This window comes from Erpetoichthys calabaricus, chromosome 5, assembly GCF_900747795.2.
Source record: "Erpetoichthys calabaricus chromosome 5, fErpCal1.3, whole genome shotgun sequence".
Classification (NCBI taxonomy): Eukaryota; Metazoa; Chordata; class Cladistia; order Polypteriformes; family Polypteridae; genus Erpetoichthys; species Erpetoichthys calabaricus.
Genome location: NC_041398.2, coordinates 33,964,041 through 33,979,360, shown reverse-complemented (window position 1 = coordinate 33,979,360; position 15,320 = coordinate 33,964,041). Strand labels below are relative to the sequence as shown.

General features: G+C 41.3%; 1 gene segment (V, D, J or C); it reads left to right on the top strand.

Moving 5' to 3' along the window:
- Positions 1-1,392: 1,392 nt before the first annotated feature.
- On the top strand, positions 1,393-2,166 carry LOC127527770 (immunoglobulin kappa variable 6D-21-like). The segment is given in 2 exon segments: positions 1,393-1,509; positions 1,617-2,166. Coding segments are annotated over 2 exon segments (357 nt in total).
- Positions 2,167-15,320: the final 13,154 nt, after the last annotated feature.

The window sequence follows — 15,320 nt, the reverse complement described above, 5'->3', positions numbered from 1 at the left end:
TATCCTGTCACTTAATATCATAGACATTGTTGTAAATCAGTTTTTTAGTGTTTTAAGTGTTTAAATTTTATTGAGAAAAAAAAAAAATATATATATATATATATAATACATATATCTATATATAAGCACTAAGCTTCTCATTAGAAAGTAGCAACTCAATGAGTCAAATTCATGTTGATGTTTGCCAAGAAACTAGATTATAGTGATACTTTCAGTAACAACATTGTGAACATGTATATCATTTTTAGATCCTTATAGATATTAATATCTTTAAATTAGCAATTCCATGTTATATTTCCCATTAAGAGGTTTCTGAAAGTTAAGTATTCTTCCACTGTGATGAAAAATGCAAATGTTCTGAGAAGTGTAAACATTAAAACTCTTTATAAAAAAGAATATAAATTGAATATATTCAAACCATATACTTCAAAACATTCACCAAAATAATCATAGCGAGTGACCTAGTAGCTAAGCTTTCCTATTACCTGTATTCAAACGTATCCAGTGCAGGATTAAATGAAGCAATCATATCATTAACATCCCTAGCATTGCTATTTTCTCATTTCTGATAACCAAGTACTTAACACAGTCAATGAAAAATATTAAGTTTACATTTATATCCACATTATTAGCTGTGCTTCATTAAAACTTTGTTCTAAGTTCTAATTTTTGGATCTAATGAAGAGTATCCACTCCAAGAATATTTGCTTTGCTGTACATTAAGTTTGGACTGAGGCTGAATATCACTTTTAATATGTGTATTAGCTCTGAATTAACCTGTTGTTTCTTCATGAACCCCTCCATTTTTTGTTCTTTTTTTCTTAAGAGTTTTGATTAAATTATTTCCTACATTTTTTACAATAATTCTCTTTTTTGAATTACTTTTTCAACTTTTTACCACCTACTTATATTCATTCATTTTTTCCTTGTCTATAATCTTATCCTGCTCACAACTCAGAAATTGATAAAGTGGGTTTAAGAATTTTTGCATATTACTATTGTGCTATCACTGTTACAGTTTTGTCTTTTTTAATTTATTTTGTCTCCCTTACAAAAGTCCATGCCTTGATAGTGTGGTGTCATCTTTATACAGTATTCATTATATATACGTTTTCTCCCTGACAGTCAGAATTCAGTCCTGCACAGGGTGCCAGACCATTACTGGCCACTGATTTTTTTTATTTCACTTTTTATTAGAGTGTTTGGGCTGAAGTTGAAAAGCACATTCTTAAAGGTGTGTCTGTCTATCCTGCACTCCCTTCGAAACCTTGAATGGCTTTTCCTGTGTGCACATTTTGAACTTATTTTGAACCAATGAAGGGCTATGTTCACAAATTTTATTATGTGACTGAGATAAATTTACATCCAGGACACTCGTTTGCATAGCTGACCCGCTTCACTGCTCTCTCTGCTTGTTTTAAATGACAGTTAACTTCAGTCTCTAGTGATTCACTTACAGAATGGCCTCCCACTGTCTGCTGATGTGTGTTTTGCTGGTCTTTGCTCACTGTAAGAATAACACCCTAACCTTACAAACTGCTTCTATGTAACAGTGTGTTTTTTCCATTACATATTTTTCAAGACACTTTAATAATCAATGAACAATTTCTTTTCAGATTCTAGTGGACAGAATATTCTGACTCAGACACCACAGGTTCAGACTTTCCTAGCAGGACAAAGTGTCTCAATCAAGTGCAAAGCCCAAAGCTCTATAAGCAACAACTACCTGCATTGGTACCTGATGAGACCTGATGAAAGGCCTAAACTTCTGATCTATAATGCAAACAGCCGTGTCTCTGGAATCCCAGCACGTTTCACTGGAAGTGGATCAGGGACCGACTTCACTTTGACCATCAGTGATATCCAGACTGAGGATGCAGGAGTCTATTACTGTCACCAGCCTTGGAATCCTGACACACAGTGATCAACAGTCGAACAAAAACCTCTCTGATTCAGAAGTGCAGGGCATGACACAGGTGCAGAGAGAGGAACTGCAGAAAAAGAGACCGACAGAGAAGTGAGCTCCAGAGTTAAAAGTAGGCCAAGAACTGCAGTGAGAAGTCAATCAGTGGATAATGTCTGTTATTCTGGTTTGTAATTTAGGATGCACTGACTGCATGTCTTTCATTAGAAGTTATGTCAGCCATTCAAGTGGGTTATGATTAAGTTTAGAGGAGCTAATGGCAGAATAAGATTCATGCCATTGACACAAGAAGAAAGATGTTTAGTCCTGTCTGGAAGCATTTACATGCATTAATTCAGCATGAGTCTGCTTGTCCGTTAGTATTTAAATGAAAATCTCTACTTAAAAAAATAAATGCCTGGATTCATTTCATGTCTTGTGTATGAAAATACTGAGCCTTCAGCCATAGGTTGTGGATATTCTACTAGTACAATCTTGTTGATTGCTGCCCTAAAGATGCTTTAGACAAATAAAAGAAACTTGAAGGTGAAGCACACGTGGAACATGCATACCATCAAGATTATCTGTAGGACTCAAGAAACCCAAAAAGGGCAGATGTTAGCTGTAATGTTGTTGGAAAATCCTGCTTTTACAATATCCTAAATACGAATCCTAATATTTAGTTTTTGTTTTATTTCAGTCTGTTTTTATTTGAGAAGTATTTAGATAATGACTCTTAACTTGTGGACTGACAGTTCATGTGACTGAAATAGCAAGCAGGTACAAATGACCTCATTAGATCATTAACAAATCATGAGGTAGTCTTCCAAGACTGTCAAATTTGAGATTAGGTAAAATTCTGGGGTGCAGGCAAAATAGACATAGACAGGAATTCTGGGAAAATAAATATGAAATTGTTACAAGAATGACATTGTTTATTAGAATGTATATGTTTGAGCTCAGATAAAGTGAGCAGTGTGTGTTTGGTTGCACGTAAATTTGAAATGAAGGCTTTGGACTATAAGATTAATAACATGTTTCATGTCTAGCCAAAAGTAATTTAATTAACAAGTCATTGTGAACATATCATCCATCCATCCATTTTCCAACCCGCTGAATCTGAACACAGGGTCACGGGAGCCAATCCCAGCCAACAAGGCAGGAACCAATCCTGGGCAGGGTGCCAACCCACCGCAGGACACACACCCACCACGGCCAATTTAGAATCGCCAATCCACCTAACCTGCATGTCTCCCAACTGCGAGGCAGCAGCACTACCCACTGCGCCACCGTGCTGCCTGTGAACATATCAGTTGTCCGGAATTTTTGACTGATGCAGTATAATGCATGAGGGAGTCAGCGAGACTCTATAAATTGAAAGAATTTTAAAAAAGATTAAAAATAAGCATTAGAAGGAGAGAGAGATTGAAACAACTACCAAAAATGAGACAACTCGGTCAGACTTTGCCACCTACAGACTGCCCTTTCTCTCCCAAGCATCATATCTGGTTTAAGGAAACAAAAACGTCAACAACCAAAGCCACAGCCACCTGAACCAAATCCTGCTCTATGACTCTGATCTGAATCATTCAGGTTGTATGTTTTCATATCAAACCTTTATACCAGGTTTCTTATTCCAAAATCATAATTAATGATTGAAATAGTTTGAGTACTGTTTTGCTGACATTGTCCTGTTGTTTGCTTACATTTAGCAGTGACCGCTGACAGTTAATGATACAGGCTGTGTCCATTTAGGGTATGTACTGTTGGGGTAGTCACTAGCCTTTGGCTCCAGTTAGATTGTGTTTTCCATTCAAAGGTAGCCATTGGGAAACAAAGGCCCCAGACCGGAGTACTGATTCCTGGCTTTTTCAGGGGTATTCTGAAGTGTAGCCCTTGCAAGGGAAGCAATCTGAAGATGGATTGACATGTAAGTGAAAACAGGCAGGGACACCTCATTAGAGGAGCAGCTTCTAGCCCCTGGTAAGTTATTGAAGTTGAGGTAGCTAGCTAGCTGAGGTATTCTTGATTTGTATTTGAGCTTATCTGTACTGAGTAAATGTTTAATAAGCAAATTTTGCAGGATGTACAGTAAGTGTGAATCAAGGCTTAACAGTGTAGGCATTTCCAGGATTAACTTGACTATGACATAAAAAGAACTTCAGAAGTTAGAGTGCCTTTCCTGGTCACTTTTACACCACAAAGCACTAGGCAATGGCCAAACATCATCCCATTTAGGTCATTTTTCTGTAGAAAGAAATGCAGTAATGCACACAGTGATGCATTCTGGTGTATCTTTGTGTGGAAAATCTGGAGCCTGTGATATTTTTAATAAACATACTGCGCTCCTCCACAGTGATATGAATAATTAATTTGACTGGTATGCAAGCAATTACCTCCATTATGCAGCTGTATTAAAGAACATAGATACCATAATGTGAATGAGGCTTTAGGAAGGATTTTTCCTTATTTTACACCTCAAAGAAAGTTCTTAAAATCTCCCTGAAAGTGTTTATTGTGAGATTTACAATTGCAAAATGAGACTTTTGTTTTTATGAATCAAATCTAGGCTGCTTTGCTAGTTTTCACTAGCCTTTGACCCATCTAGCTACAATGCCATTCACAATACACCTTAGACATCTTTATGTGTGAAAAGTCCAGCAATGAGGTAATATCCATGAGATTCTTAAGTCTGATGTTTTGTTCTGCTTTGTTTTTGCTCCCTAATAGAAGTTTTTAGTTCAGAGCATGCCAGGGTTAGCTTTAATTTGGATTGACCTCTTTTTCTAAATTCAGATGGTTTCTGGACATTCATATTTCAATATGTTCCATCATTACTCTTTTGCTTATCTGTTGATATTTTTTCCTGGGGCTCTGGACTCATCTTTTTTGGCTTTCTCTGCACAAACAAAGATCAAGAATGAAAATCCTTGCCTGCACCAAAAATAAGTATACAGAAAGTGGAAAACTGAAAACTAGAGGTCCATAAACCCAGATTACAGCATTTACTGTATTTCTAAACAGGATGACTGAAAATAATTATAATGTGGAAGGAAAAAACTTAAATCATTAAAAATCAGACTACAGGATGGTAGTTAACTTGACACTGCCAGCCTAGATCAGACCATAGGATCTTTTTAAAGTGGCCCACTTCATCAATATCCTAAACATGTTGCATATAGTTAATGATGGTATCCGTCAATAAGGGTGCGCACAAAAAGGCGAGCTTCAAAAGGGCGACCTCAATTTAATTGGACGTTTTAATATTCTTGCTTTCGCCATTTTATACGTTCAATCATTGCCTTTATCTAATAAATTTTCTGTAATAATTTTGTTGCGTTTGCCTTTATTCGCGGCGCCAAATTGAGGTCGCCCTTTTGAAGCTCGCCTTTTTGTGCGCACCCTTATTGAATAGAACCGTTAACGATGACTGTTAGTTTTCTCAAAGACCCCCTTTAAAGTGTGGTTCATGTGTACAGTAGATTGTAACCATATAAGGTTTAGCTGGATTACATTTACACTTGCCATTAAAATCTCCAGTGTCATGCCTGGATTGAAACTGGATGGACTCCCCACACACACATGGTCATTTAGGGTTTAGTAGTTGCTTGTGTTTATCCGTGTAGAACAGAGCATCTCATCTACTAACCTGTGGTTAGAATGGAAAAGGGCTGCATATAATCATCCAAAAAGAAAATATGAATAGAGACTACATTGCCATGAAGAACTTTAGTGTTTTAGTATGCTGCCAGAGATGAGCATAGCAGGGAATGTACCAGCCAGGAACAAGTCACACAACAGTTATGGCCATTGCAATAACTTTCTTTGCAGAGACTTTACAAGACATACACCTGTTCTGCCCCTTTTCTATACTGGGCTTACGTTCTCCTCTCAATTTGTTCTACTGCTTTGCTTTTTACTATAAAACATATGTAATTCCATGAAATGCTGTAGTGTATAAAAGGAGTGCTATGTACAAGTGTACTAAAGTGAATTAAATTGAAATTAATCTAGCACAAAATAATCAGTGTGCCTATGATGTCATGATATAAACAATACCTGAACTCTAATGTGCTAAAGGAGCTTAGTATAGACAGACCCTCATAGATTTCTCCAGAGACCACTTCAGTGCTCTGCCAAGATTTATACATGTTTAACTAAAAAACATAAAATTGACAAAAAGTGACAATGACTGCTCTACTGTACCTAAGCAGCACACTCCTCTGCTTTACTCAGAGAAAGAGAATCATTTCACATCAAATGCTGCACTGTTCTGCATAGAGGGTACGGTGAACATTAGTCTGAAGACGAATCTGACATTCTAACAGATGATGGTTGACTGCCATCTAAATATTTATCAGAAAAGTGCAAGTTATTGGCAGTCTTGTTTGTTAATATATTGTAATTTTTCATTTTTGAGTAACTGAGACAAATAAGGTTTAGATGCCATATTGTCAGAAGGGGACCTTGTTTTTCGATTTCCTGGATAATCCAGTTACTGATTGTGTCAGGGTTGTCTGCAGGATGTAGGTATTTGCTGTCTTGCAAAGAAGTCGCCACTTTGAAGTCTGGCTGGTTGAATATACAAACAATACCAAGTTGTGATAACAGACCTGCTCCTTCCTTGGAGGATGTGTGTATTTACCTGACTTGGAGATTACATGTCTGACACTATTGGCTTCTATTCAGCATATCTGTACTTATTCATGATTGGTAACGATACATTTTGTTAATTTGTGTTTTCATTAATTGTTAAACCCAGGAAATTTAGATGTCCAGAACTGGTAATGGCAGGGACTGAAGGAGATTTAAAGTTCTGGGCAGAAGAAGGCAAGGGAGAACAGGGACAGTCCACAGAGAACGCTGCCAAGACACTCGGACAGAGCACAGGGGCTCGTAGGCAGACGAAGGTACCTGGCTGGCACGATGTGAGGCACAAAGATGGCAACACTTACTTCCAGGGAGGAAGAAACAGCTCCACAAGGAGACACCAGTTGTGAGTCTGGTGAGAGAGGGAAGCCGCATGAAAGGACCAAGTAAACCTGGCAGACAAGAAATGAGGCGTGCCTAGGTCACAGCAACACAAGGGGCACAGAGTGGAAAAAAAGGAACGATGAAGAGACGCTGACAGGGATTCAATGATCTGACAAAACTTCTGTTGGGAAACAAGTGTCCGGTGAACAGAGTGCATCCGTGGACAGCTGAACAATTAAGTGTTGGGGTACCACAGTGTGCAAACTGGACTCTGCACCACTAGAGGTTGTATCTTCCGATTCTTGTTTTTAATGGACTTTTAGAGTGCGGACTGTGTGTTTTCCTTTTAAAAAAAGGAAATTCATTCCTGATATGTTTAGATTTTGTTATGTTTGTTTATTTTTTTAATGTACTTTATATTGTCTTGTGTAATAGAACTTACTGTTGCTTTTTTCTGAAATTACTTTTGTGTTTTTCATTGTGTGTTTTACTCACCGCCCAATTTAAAGAAACCTGTGTGCTATTATTGGTAAATTTCAGGAGTTCCCAGTCTCTTACTAAAACTGGGTGGCGTAGTCAGATATTTTAATGGTGTGTAAGTTAGATTACCTGTAAGTGTGACCAGACCCCTGTCACAATATCATAGATTTAAGTACAACATTGCTATTAAATTAATCTATCAGGCTTGTTTGTTTAACTAATAGCTAAACTATTGCAATATGTCATCCAGATACTTCTTAACATATTGACTACTGGACAATTTACTACCAGGACACTGTAGTATAGGTCTATGTCAGTGGCGTAGCTAGGGGGGGGCAAGGGGGGACATCTGTCCCCAGGCGCAGCATCCAGGGGGCGCCAAATTGATGTTACAAAATTTTAGAATTAAATGTTTTCCAAACGGGGGGTGTGTGAAATCTTCAGTTGTCTCCGGGCGCTGAAAACCCTAGCTACGCCTCTGGTCTATGTGTATATGATAAATGATGAACTCTATCAAAGGATTATATTAAAAAGAAACAATTTTTAAATGTTAATTATTTTCTTCATCAGCAACATAACTAAAAGTCTACATCTGAATGAAAGAACTTGGCCCATGACACCACACAGAGTGCCAACTTAGAAGCAAAGTGCCTCAAATATAATGGATTTCTTTGCACTGTCCATTCTTGTTGCACACAACACATTTGACAACAGAATGTCCATATACTGCTGTCCTGACAGTCTAGACAAGTCGAACACCTAGTAATGAAGAAATTAAACTTTATACTTTTTCAGCAACATAACTATGAACTGTCTATTTATAGCACTATTTTCCACAAGCTGTTGCCACCAAAGAAAAAAAAATTCTCTGGTTATCTATTAGATGGCAGCACTATGGTACGTACCTGAGATGCGGCAGCAAAGCTGGCCAGCAAATGGCTGTATACTGAAGTACGAGTTCTATTTTATGTTGCATTTTGACGAGTCTTGCATCTCGTGTTCAAATTGTTATGAGTTGCCAAGATTTTTCTTCAACTATGTTTCTCTAGTTTGTTCCAGGTTGCTGCAACTTTGGTGTAAAGAAGTGTTTCCAGGATTCAGTCCTAAATGCATTTCTCCTAATTTTCCAATGGTGCCCTCAAGTTCACAATCTGTCATTTAATTTAAAGACAAGCACTGGAACTACTTTATTGATTTTTTTTTTAATTTTGAAGGCCTTGAATATGTCCCCATACAGTCTCTTCTGCTTGAGGGTTTAGGTTTAATTCTCAGAAAATCTCACAATAGGACATGTCCTTAAGTCCTGTACTTGGTCGCTCTCCTCTACACAGCTACAGAATTTTGTAAAATTCTTGGTTGCATGTTTTAATCCAATCTTCAATGTCAGAGTCTGTGAATATAAACCACCTTTACCTAAAAACTACTTCTTTATTTACCTGAAAAATCTAGATATTGATTATTAATCCTGTAATTATATACCAGTATGGTTAAAGTTACCGTGATACATGACATAAAACAGCTGACCATGCAAAAGAATATTTTCATCTGTAAGTACAACAAATTTTGAACTTTCAAAAATAATGGAAGCAATTCAAAATATTATAGCTCAGTAAACACTAAAGAAACTTTAAGACAATCGCATTACTTTTCAGTCATCGCAATTATGTATAGCACTTTCCCACAGGCGTGTCAGCCAAGACAGTCCTACAACATCCAGAGCCTTGAGGAACTCCGGGCGTATCTCATCCACCCCCGGGGTCCTGCCACCAAGGAGTTTTTTGACCACCTCGGTGACCTCAGTTCCAGAGATGGGGGAGCCCACCTCTGAGTCCCCAGGCTCTGCTTCCTCATTGGAAGGCATGTTAATGGGATTGAGGAGGTCTTCGAAGTACTCCCCCCACCGACCCACAATGTCCCGAGTCGAGGTCGTCAGCGCACCTTCCCCACCATATACAGTGTTGACACTGCACTGCTTCCCCTTCCTGAGACGCCGGATGGTGGACCAGAATCTCCTCGAAGCCGTCCGAAAGTCGTTCTCCATGGCCTCCCCAAACTCCTCCCACGCCCGAGTTTTTGCCTCAGTAACCACCAAAGCCGCATTCCGCTTGGCCTGCCGGTACCTATCAGCTGCCTCCAGGGTCCTGTAGGACTCCTTCTTCAGCTTGACGGCATCCTTCACCGCCGGTGTCCACCAATGGGTTCGGGGATTACCACCACGACAGGCACCGACCACCTTACGGCCACAGCTCCGGTCAGCTGCCTCAACAATAGAGGCACGGAACATGGCCCATTCGGACTCAATGTCCCCCACCTCCCTCGGGATGTGGTCGAAGTTCTGCCGGAGGTGGGAGTTGAAGCTACTTCTGAAAGGGGGCTCTGCCAGACGTTCCCAGCAGACCCTCACAACACGTTTGGGCCTACCACGCCTGACCAGCATCCTCCCCCACCATCGAAGCCAACTCACCACCAGGTGGTGATCAGTTGACAGCTCCGCCCCTCTCTTCACCCGAGTGTCCAAGACATATGGCCGCAAGTCCGACGACACGACCACAAAGTCGATCATCGAACTGAGGCCTAGGGTCTGGTGCCAAGTGCACATATGAACACCCCTATGCTTGACGATGGTGTTCGTTATGGACAATCCGTGACGAGCACAGAAGTCCAATAACAAAACACCGCTTGGGTTCAGATCGGGGGGGCCATTCTTCCCAATCACGCCCTTCCAGGTCTCACTGTCATTGCCCACGTGAGCATTGAAGTCTCCCAGCAGAATGAGGGAGTCCCCAGAAGGTATGCCCTCTAGCACCCACTCCAGGGACTCCAAAAAGCGTGGGTACTCCGAACTGCTGTTCGGTGCATATGCACAAACAACAGTTAGGACCCGTCCCCCCACCCGAAGGCGAAGGGAGGCTACCCTCTCGTCCACCGGGGTAAACCCCAATGTACAGGCTCCAAGTTGGGGGGCAATAAGTATACCCACACCCGCTCGGGCCTCTCACCGGGGGCAACTCCAGAGTAGTACAGAGTCCAGCCCCTCTCAAGGAGATTGGTTCCAGAGTCCAAGCTGTGCGTCGAGATGAGTCCGACTTTATCTAGCCGGAACCTCTCAACTTCGCGCACTAGCTCAGGCTCCTTCCCCTTCAGAGAGGTGACATTCCACATCCCAAGAGCCAGCTTCTGTAGCCGAGGATCGGACCGCCAAGGTCCCCGCCTTCGGCCACCACCCAACTCACACTGCACCCGACCTCCTTGGCCCCTCCCATAGGGGTAACATCGCATGGACATCAGGGACAGTGCCTCTGGATTGGCAGACCGGGGTGGTGGTCCCCCTCTTTAAGAAGGGGGATCGGAGGGTGTGTTCCAACTACAGAGGGATCACACTCCTCAGCCTCCATGGAAAAGTCTATTCAGGGGTCCTGGAGAGGAGGGTCCGTCGGATAGTCGAGCCTCGGATTCAGGAGGAACTGTGTGGTTTTCGTCCTGGTCGCGGAACAGTGGACCAGCTCTATACCCTTAGCAGGGTCCTGGAGGGTGCATGGGAGTTTGCCCAACCAGTCTACATGTGTTTTGTGGACTTGGAAAAGGCATTCAACCGTGTCCCTCAGAGAATCCTGTGGGGGGTACTCCGAGAGTATGGGGTACCGGCCCCCCTGATAAGGGCTGTTCGGTCCCTGTACGATCGGTGTCAGACCTTGGTCCGCATTGCTGGCAGTAAGTCAAACCCGTTTCCAGTGAGAGCTGGACTCCGCCAGGGCTGCCCTTTGTCACTGATTCTGTTCATAACTTTTATGGACAGAATTTCTAGGCGCAGCCAGGGCGTTGAGGGGGTCCGGTTTGGTGGGCTCAGTATTGGGTCACTGCTTTTTGCAGATGATGTTGTCCTGTTTGCTTCATCAGGCCGTGATCTTCAGCTCTCTCTGGATCAGTTCGCAGCCGAGTGTGAAGCGGCTGGGATGAGAATCAGCACCTCCAAATCCGAGACCATGGTCCTCAGCCGGAAAAGGGTGGAGTGCCCTCTCAGGGTTGGTAGGGAGATCCTGCCCCAAGTGGAGGAGTTCAAGTATGTCGGGGTCTTGTTCACGAGTGAGGGAAGAATGGAGCGTGAGATCGACAGGCGGATCGGTGCGGCATCCACAGTAATGCGGGCGCTGCATCGGTCTGTCGTTGTGAAAAAGGAGCTGAGCCGCAAGGCGAAGCTCTCAATTTACCAGTCAATCTATGTTCCTACCCTCACCTATGGTCATGAGCTATGGGTAGTGACCGAAAGAACGAGATCGCGAATACAAGCGGCTGAAATGAGTTTCCTCCGCAGGGTGTCTGGGCTCTCCCTTAAAGACAGGGTGAGAAGCTCAGTCATCCGGGAGGGGCTCAGAGTAGAGCCGCTGCTCCTCCGCATCGAGAGGAGTCAGATGAGGTGGCTCGGGCATCTGATCAGGATGCCTCCTGGATGCCTCCCTGGTGGGGTGTTCCGGGCACGTCTAACTGGGTGGAGGCCCCGGGGAAGACCCAGGACACGCTGGAGGGACTATGTCTCTCGACTGGCCTGGGAACGCCTTGGGATTCTCCCGGAAGAGCTAGAAGAAGTGGCCGGGGAGAGGGAAGTTTGGGCATCTCTGCTCAAGCTGCTGCCCCCGCGACCCGACCTCGGATAAGCGGAAGACGATGGATGGATGGACTTTCCAACAGCAAATGGATTATTAACATATATAAAATTTTAGTTCCTCATAAAATCTACCACAGAGGTTTTGTGGGAAAGAAGATATGCTCTCACAAACAGAAGGCAAATGATTTTATCTGAAAGCATTTTTTCACAAATTTAAAATAAAAGATAACAGATAAGGGTGGCAAGGTGGCACAGTGGTAGTGCTGCTGCCTCGCAGTAAGGAGACCTTGGTTCACTTCCTGGGTCCTCCCTGCGTGGAGTTTGCATGTTCTCCCCGTGTCTGTGTGGGTTTCCTCCCACAGTCCAAAGACATGCAGGTTAGGTGCATTGGTGATCCTTAATTGTCCCTAGTCTGTGCTTGGTGTGTGCATGTGTGCCAATCCTGCCTGGGATTGGCTCCAGCAGACTCCCGTGACCCTGTGTTAGGCTATAGTGGGTTGGAGAATGACTGACTGACTGATAACAGATAAGGAAACAAAATGTGACCACAAGTGACACTTTTTTTCTTTCTTTATTTCTTTTAGTTAAAATTGTCAAACCCTAAAAATAAACTCCTGTGAATTGATATGAGGAAGAATGGGAATGCTGTGAAGGTAAAGACTAAAAGACTTTTGAGTGTGTTATATTTAAAAGAAAAAAGATTAGAAATAAACCATTTAGTACAAAAAATTAGTCTGCCAACCACTTCTCTGTAATAATATTTACACCAGGTGTTCTTCAACAACCGTCATTTTAGTGAATGGTGGTCATTTAGTGTCTTGAGGCAGAAAACTGTTCTGGCATTTGGCCAAGAATAGAGTGCAGAGTCTGAAACTACCATTATGTGTGACCAGGAAGAACTACCACCATGTAAGTGAGAATTTCATTGTATTCTTTAAACTTTTATATATATATATCTGGCCGTTTATACAAAAAGCCACTCTCGATGTTGTATGCTTGGTGACAATATTATGCAAGAAACTTTCAAGTACAGCAGTGACAATGTAAATGGGGAGAAATTGCTGACCAATGCAAAGTATACTAAAGCTGGGCAGAGTAAAAAGATGAAGGAAGGGAAGTTAGATTTAGAAGGTAGGGTCAGGAAAATGGACATGGAATGGAAGAAAAGAGTGCAGTAGAGTAAAAAAGACAGAAATTGTAGGGAGGGGAAGTAAGCTTGTAGCTGAAATACAAGTCGCTTAGAAGGTCACCTGCCATAAACAGCTAGCTGAATATTATTTATCATTTTGGTTATGTGACGTGTGAAAATCAGTAATACTGGAAAACACAACTGAAAAGTTTTATTTCGTGAAAATGTTTGGCGATAGACATCTTCAAGATGAATTAAAACATACAGTAATTTCAGAATGAGTACATTGCATAAAAATTCGGAGAAACACAAAATACATTTTTACTGAATTTAGAGTGTCAAATCACTTAATGTTGCTGAAACATTGCCTTAATTTAACAGGGCTAAAATGGATTGGAAAAGGAATTCATTATCACCTTTGGCGGATTTGAAGCTGAAGACATATTAGATTTCTCCTGCCTGCATCATAGAAATGACAAAGATACAGTGGAGCTACAGCAGGGTTCCTTTAGGTATCATGGGTGAAATTACAAGAAGCTCTGACTTAGTTCAGATTTCAGCCCTTGAGGAAGTTTAGTGAAGCCACAAACCCATGAATGTCAAGGGGAATTGCTGAGGTGTTTTCTGCTGTTTAGCAACATAATGATACGAGTGAAAAGAGAAACATATAGCATCAAGCATGTCTTCTACTTACTATGCTTATTAGATCAGTAAACACTGGCAAAGACTACCTCTCCAAATGGTCAATGTAAAGAGATAGGCAACTATGTTTGCTTGTTTTTTTTTCTTCTTTTTTTATTTTATTGTATTTATTTGAGCACCAAACACTATGACATAACATGACTCATTTGAACAAATTATTAAAATACACTTCATGAACAAAATCTGCATTCAACCTCCCCAACAATGAGAGCAATATAAATTGAGAGTCTCATCTAAAATAGTTGTTTGTATAGGTGAACACGTTAAGCACAAGCCCAGGGTGTTTACAGATTTACAAAAATTTCCCAAAATGATTTAAAATGTGGGGCATACTAAAAACAAGCAGCCTGGTTGAGGATATCACTCACAAGACCGCTGCACCGTAGCAGACTTCTCAGTGCATCTCTCTGTGTTTTGTACCTGTTTTTTTTCTTCTTAAATCGTGTAAAATCATTTTCTTTTGTTTTCTTTTAATAGTTTGTATTTATTTCAATAAGATGCTGTATAACATTTGCAAAAGTTTTTTTTTACTTTTGATCATTATTGCCTTTGTAATCCAACAGGACCTTACGCTCTACCCACGCAGGAAATCCCAGGGGCCTCATGTATAAACAGTGAGCATGCACAAAAATGTTGCGTACTCCCGTTTCCACGCTCAAATCTCGATGTATAAAATCTAAATCTTGGTATAAAGCCACGCACATTTTCACGGTAGCTCAAACCCTGGCGTACGCAAGTTCTCTGCTCGGTTTTGCAAACTGGCGGAACCCAGCGTCAAAGCAGTGCTTTTGTTCCAGCGCAGGTTCCCTTTCTTTATTAGATCCACATCCCTGACGCAGCTTTATCATACACGCTGAAATTAACCGCATATTGTTTGTTAGTTTAAGGCATCTGATTGTAATTAATCTATAACAATATAATGGTCCACGGAATAGCCAGACTATTCCAAATACAATAGCTGCTTTAGCGTTGTTACTCTCACTGCACCTTCTTCTTCTTCTTTCAGCTGCTCCCGTTAGGTGTTGCCACAGCGGATCATCTTTTTCCATATTACTCTCACTGCACCAGTCAGAGTATTTATATTATTGTATCTGAGTGTGGAATCACAGCTTTACAGCTGCTGATCAGTAAGAGAATTATCGGTATACAAAATCAAGCACACGCTGCCTCAGCAATGCTGCCTACTTGAACTGCTCTCATACGGCAAACACTTCAGAGACTTTCCTGTACTGACCCTGCGGTTCAGAAACAGAGTAATCCCAAGAGCTCTAAACGCACTTAATCAGTCCTTCAAGTGCTCCTTATAGAACTGTTTGTACTTATAAGTACAATTACCTCACTGTAAACTTGTGATACGGTTATAATATTGAACAACCTGAGCCACTTTATAAAGCGCATATTTACATATGATGACAATATTATTTTTAAGATGAAATGCAGCAAAATATGTTTATTATATTATATACAGTGGTGTGAAAAACTATTTGCCCCCTTCCTGATTTCTTATTCTTTTGCATGTTTGTCACACA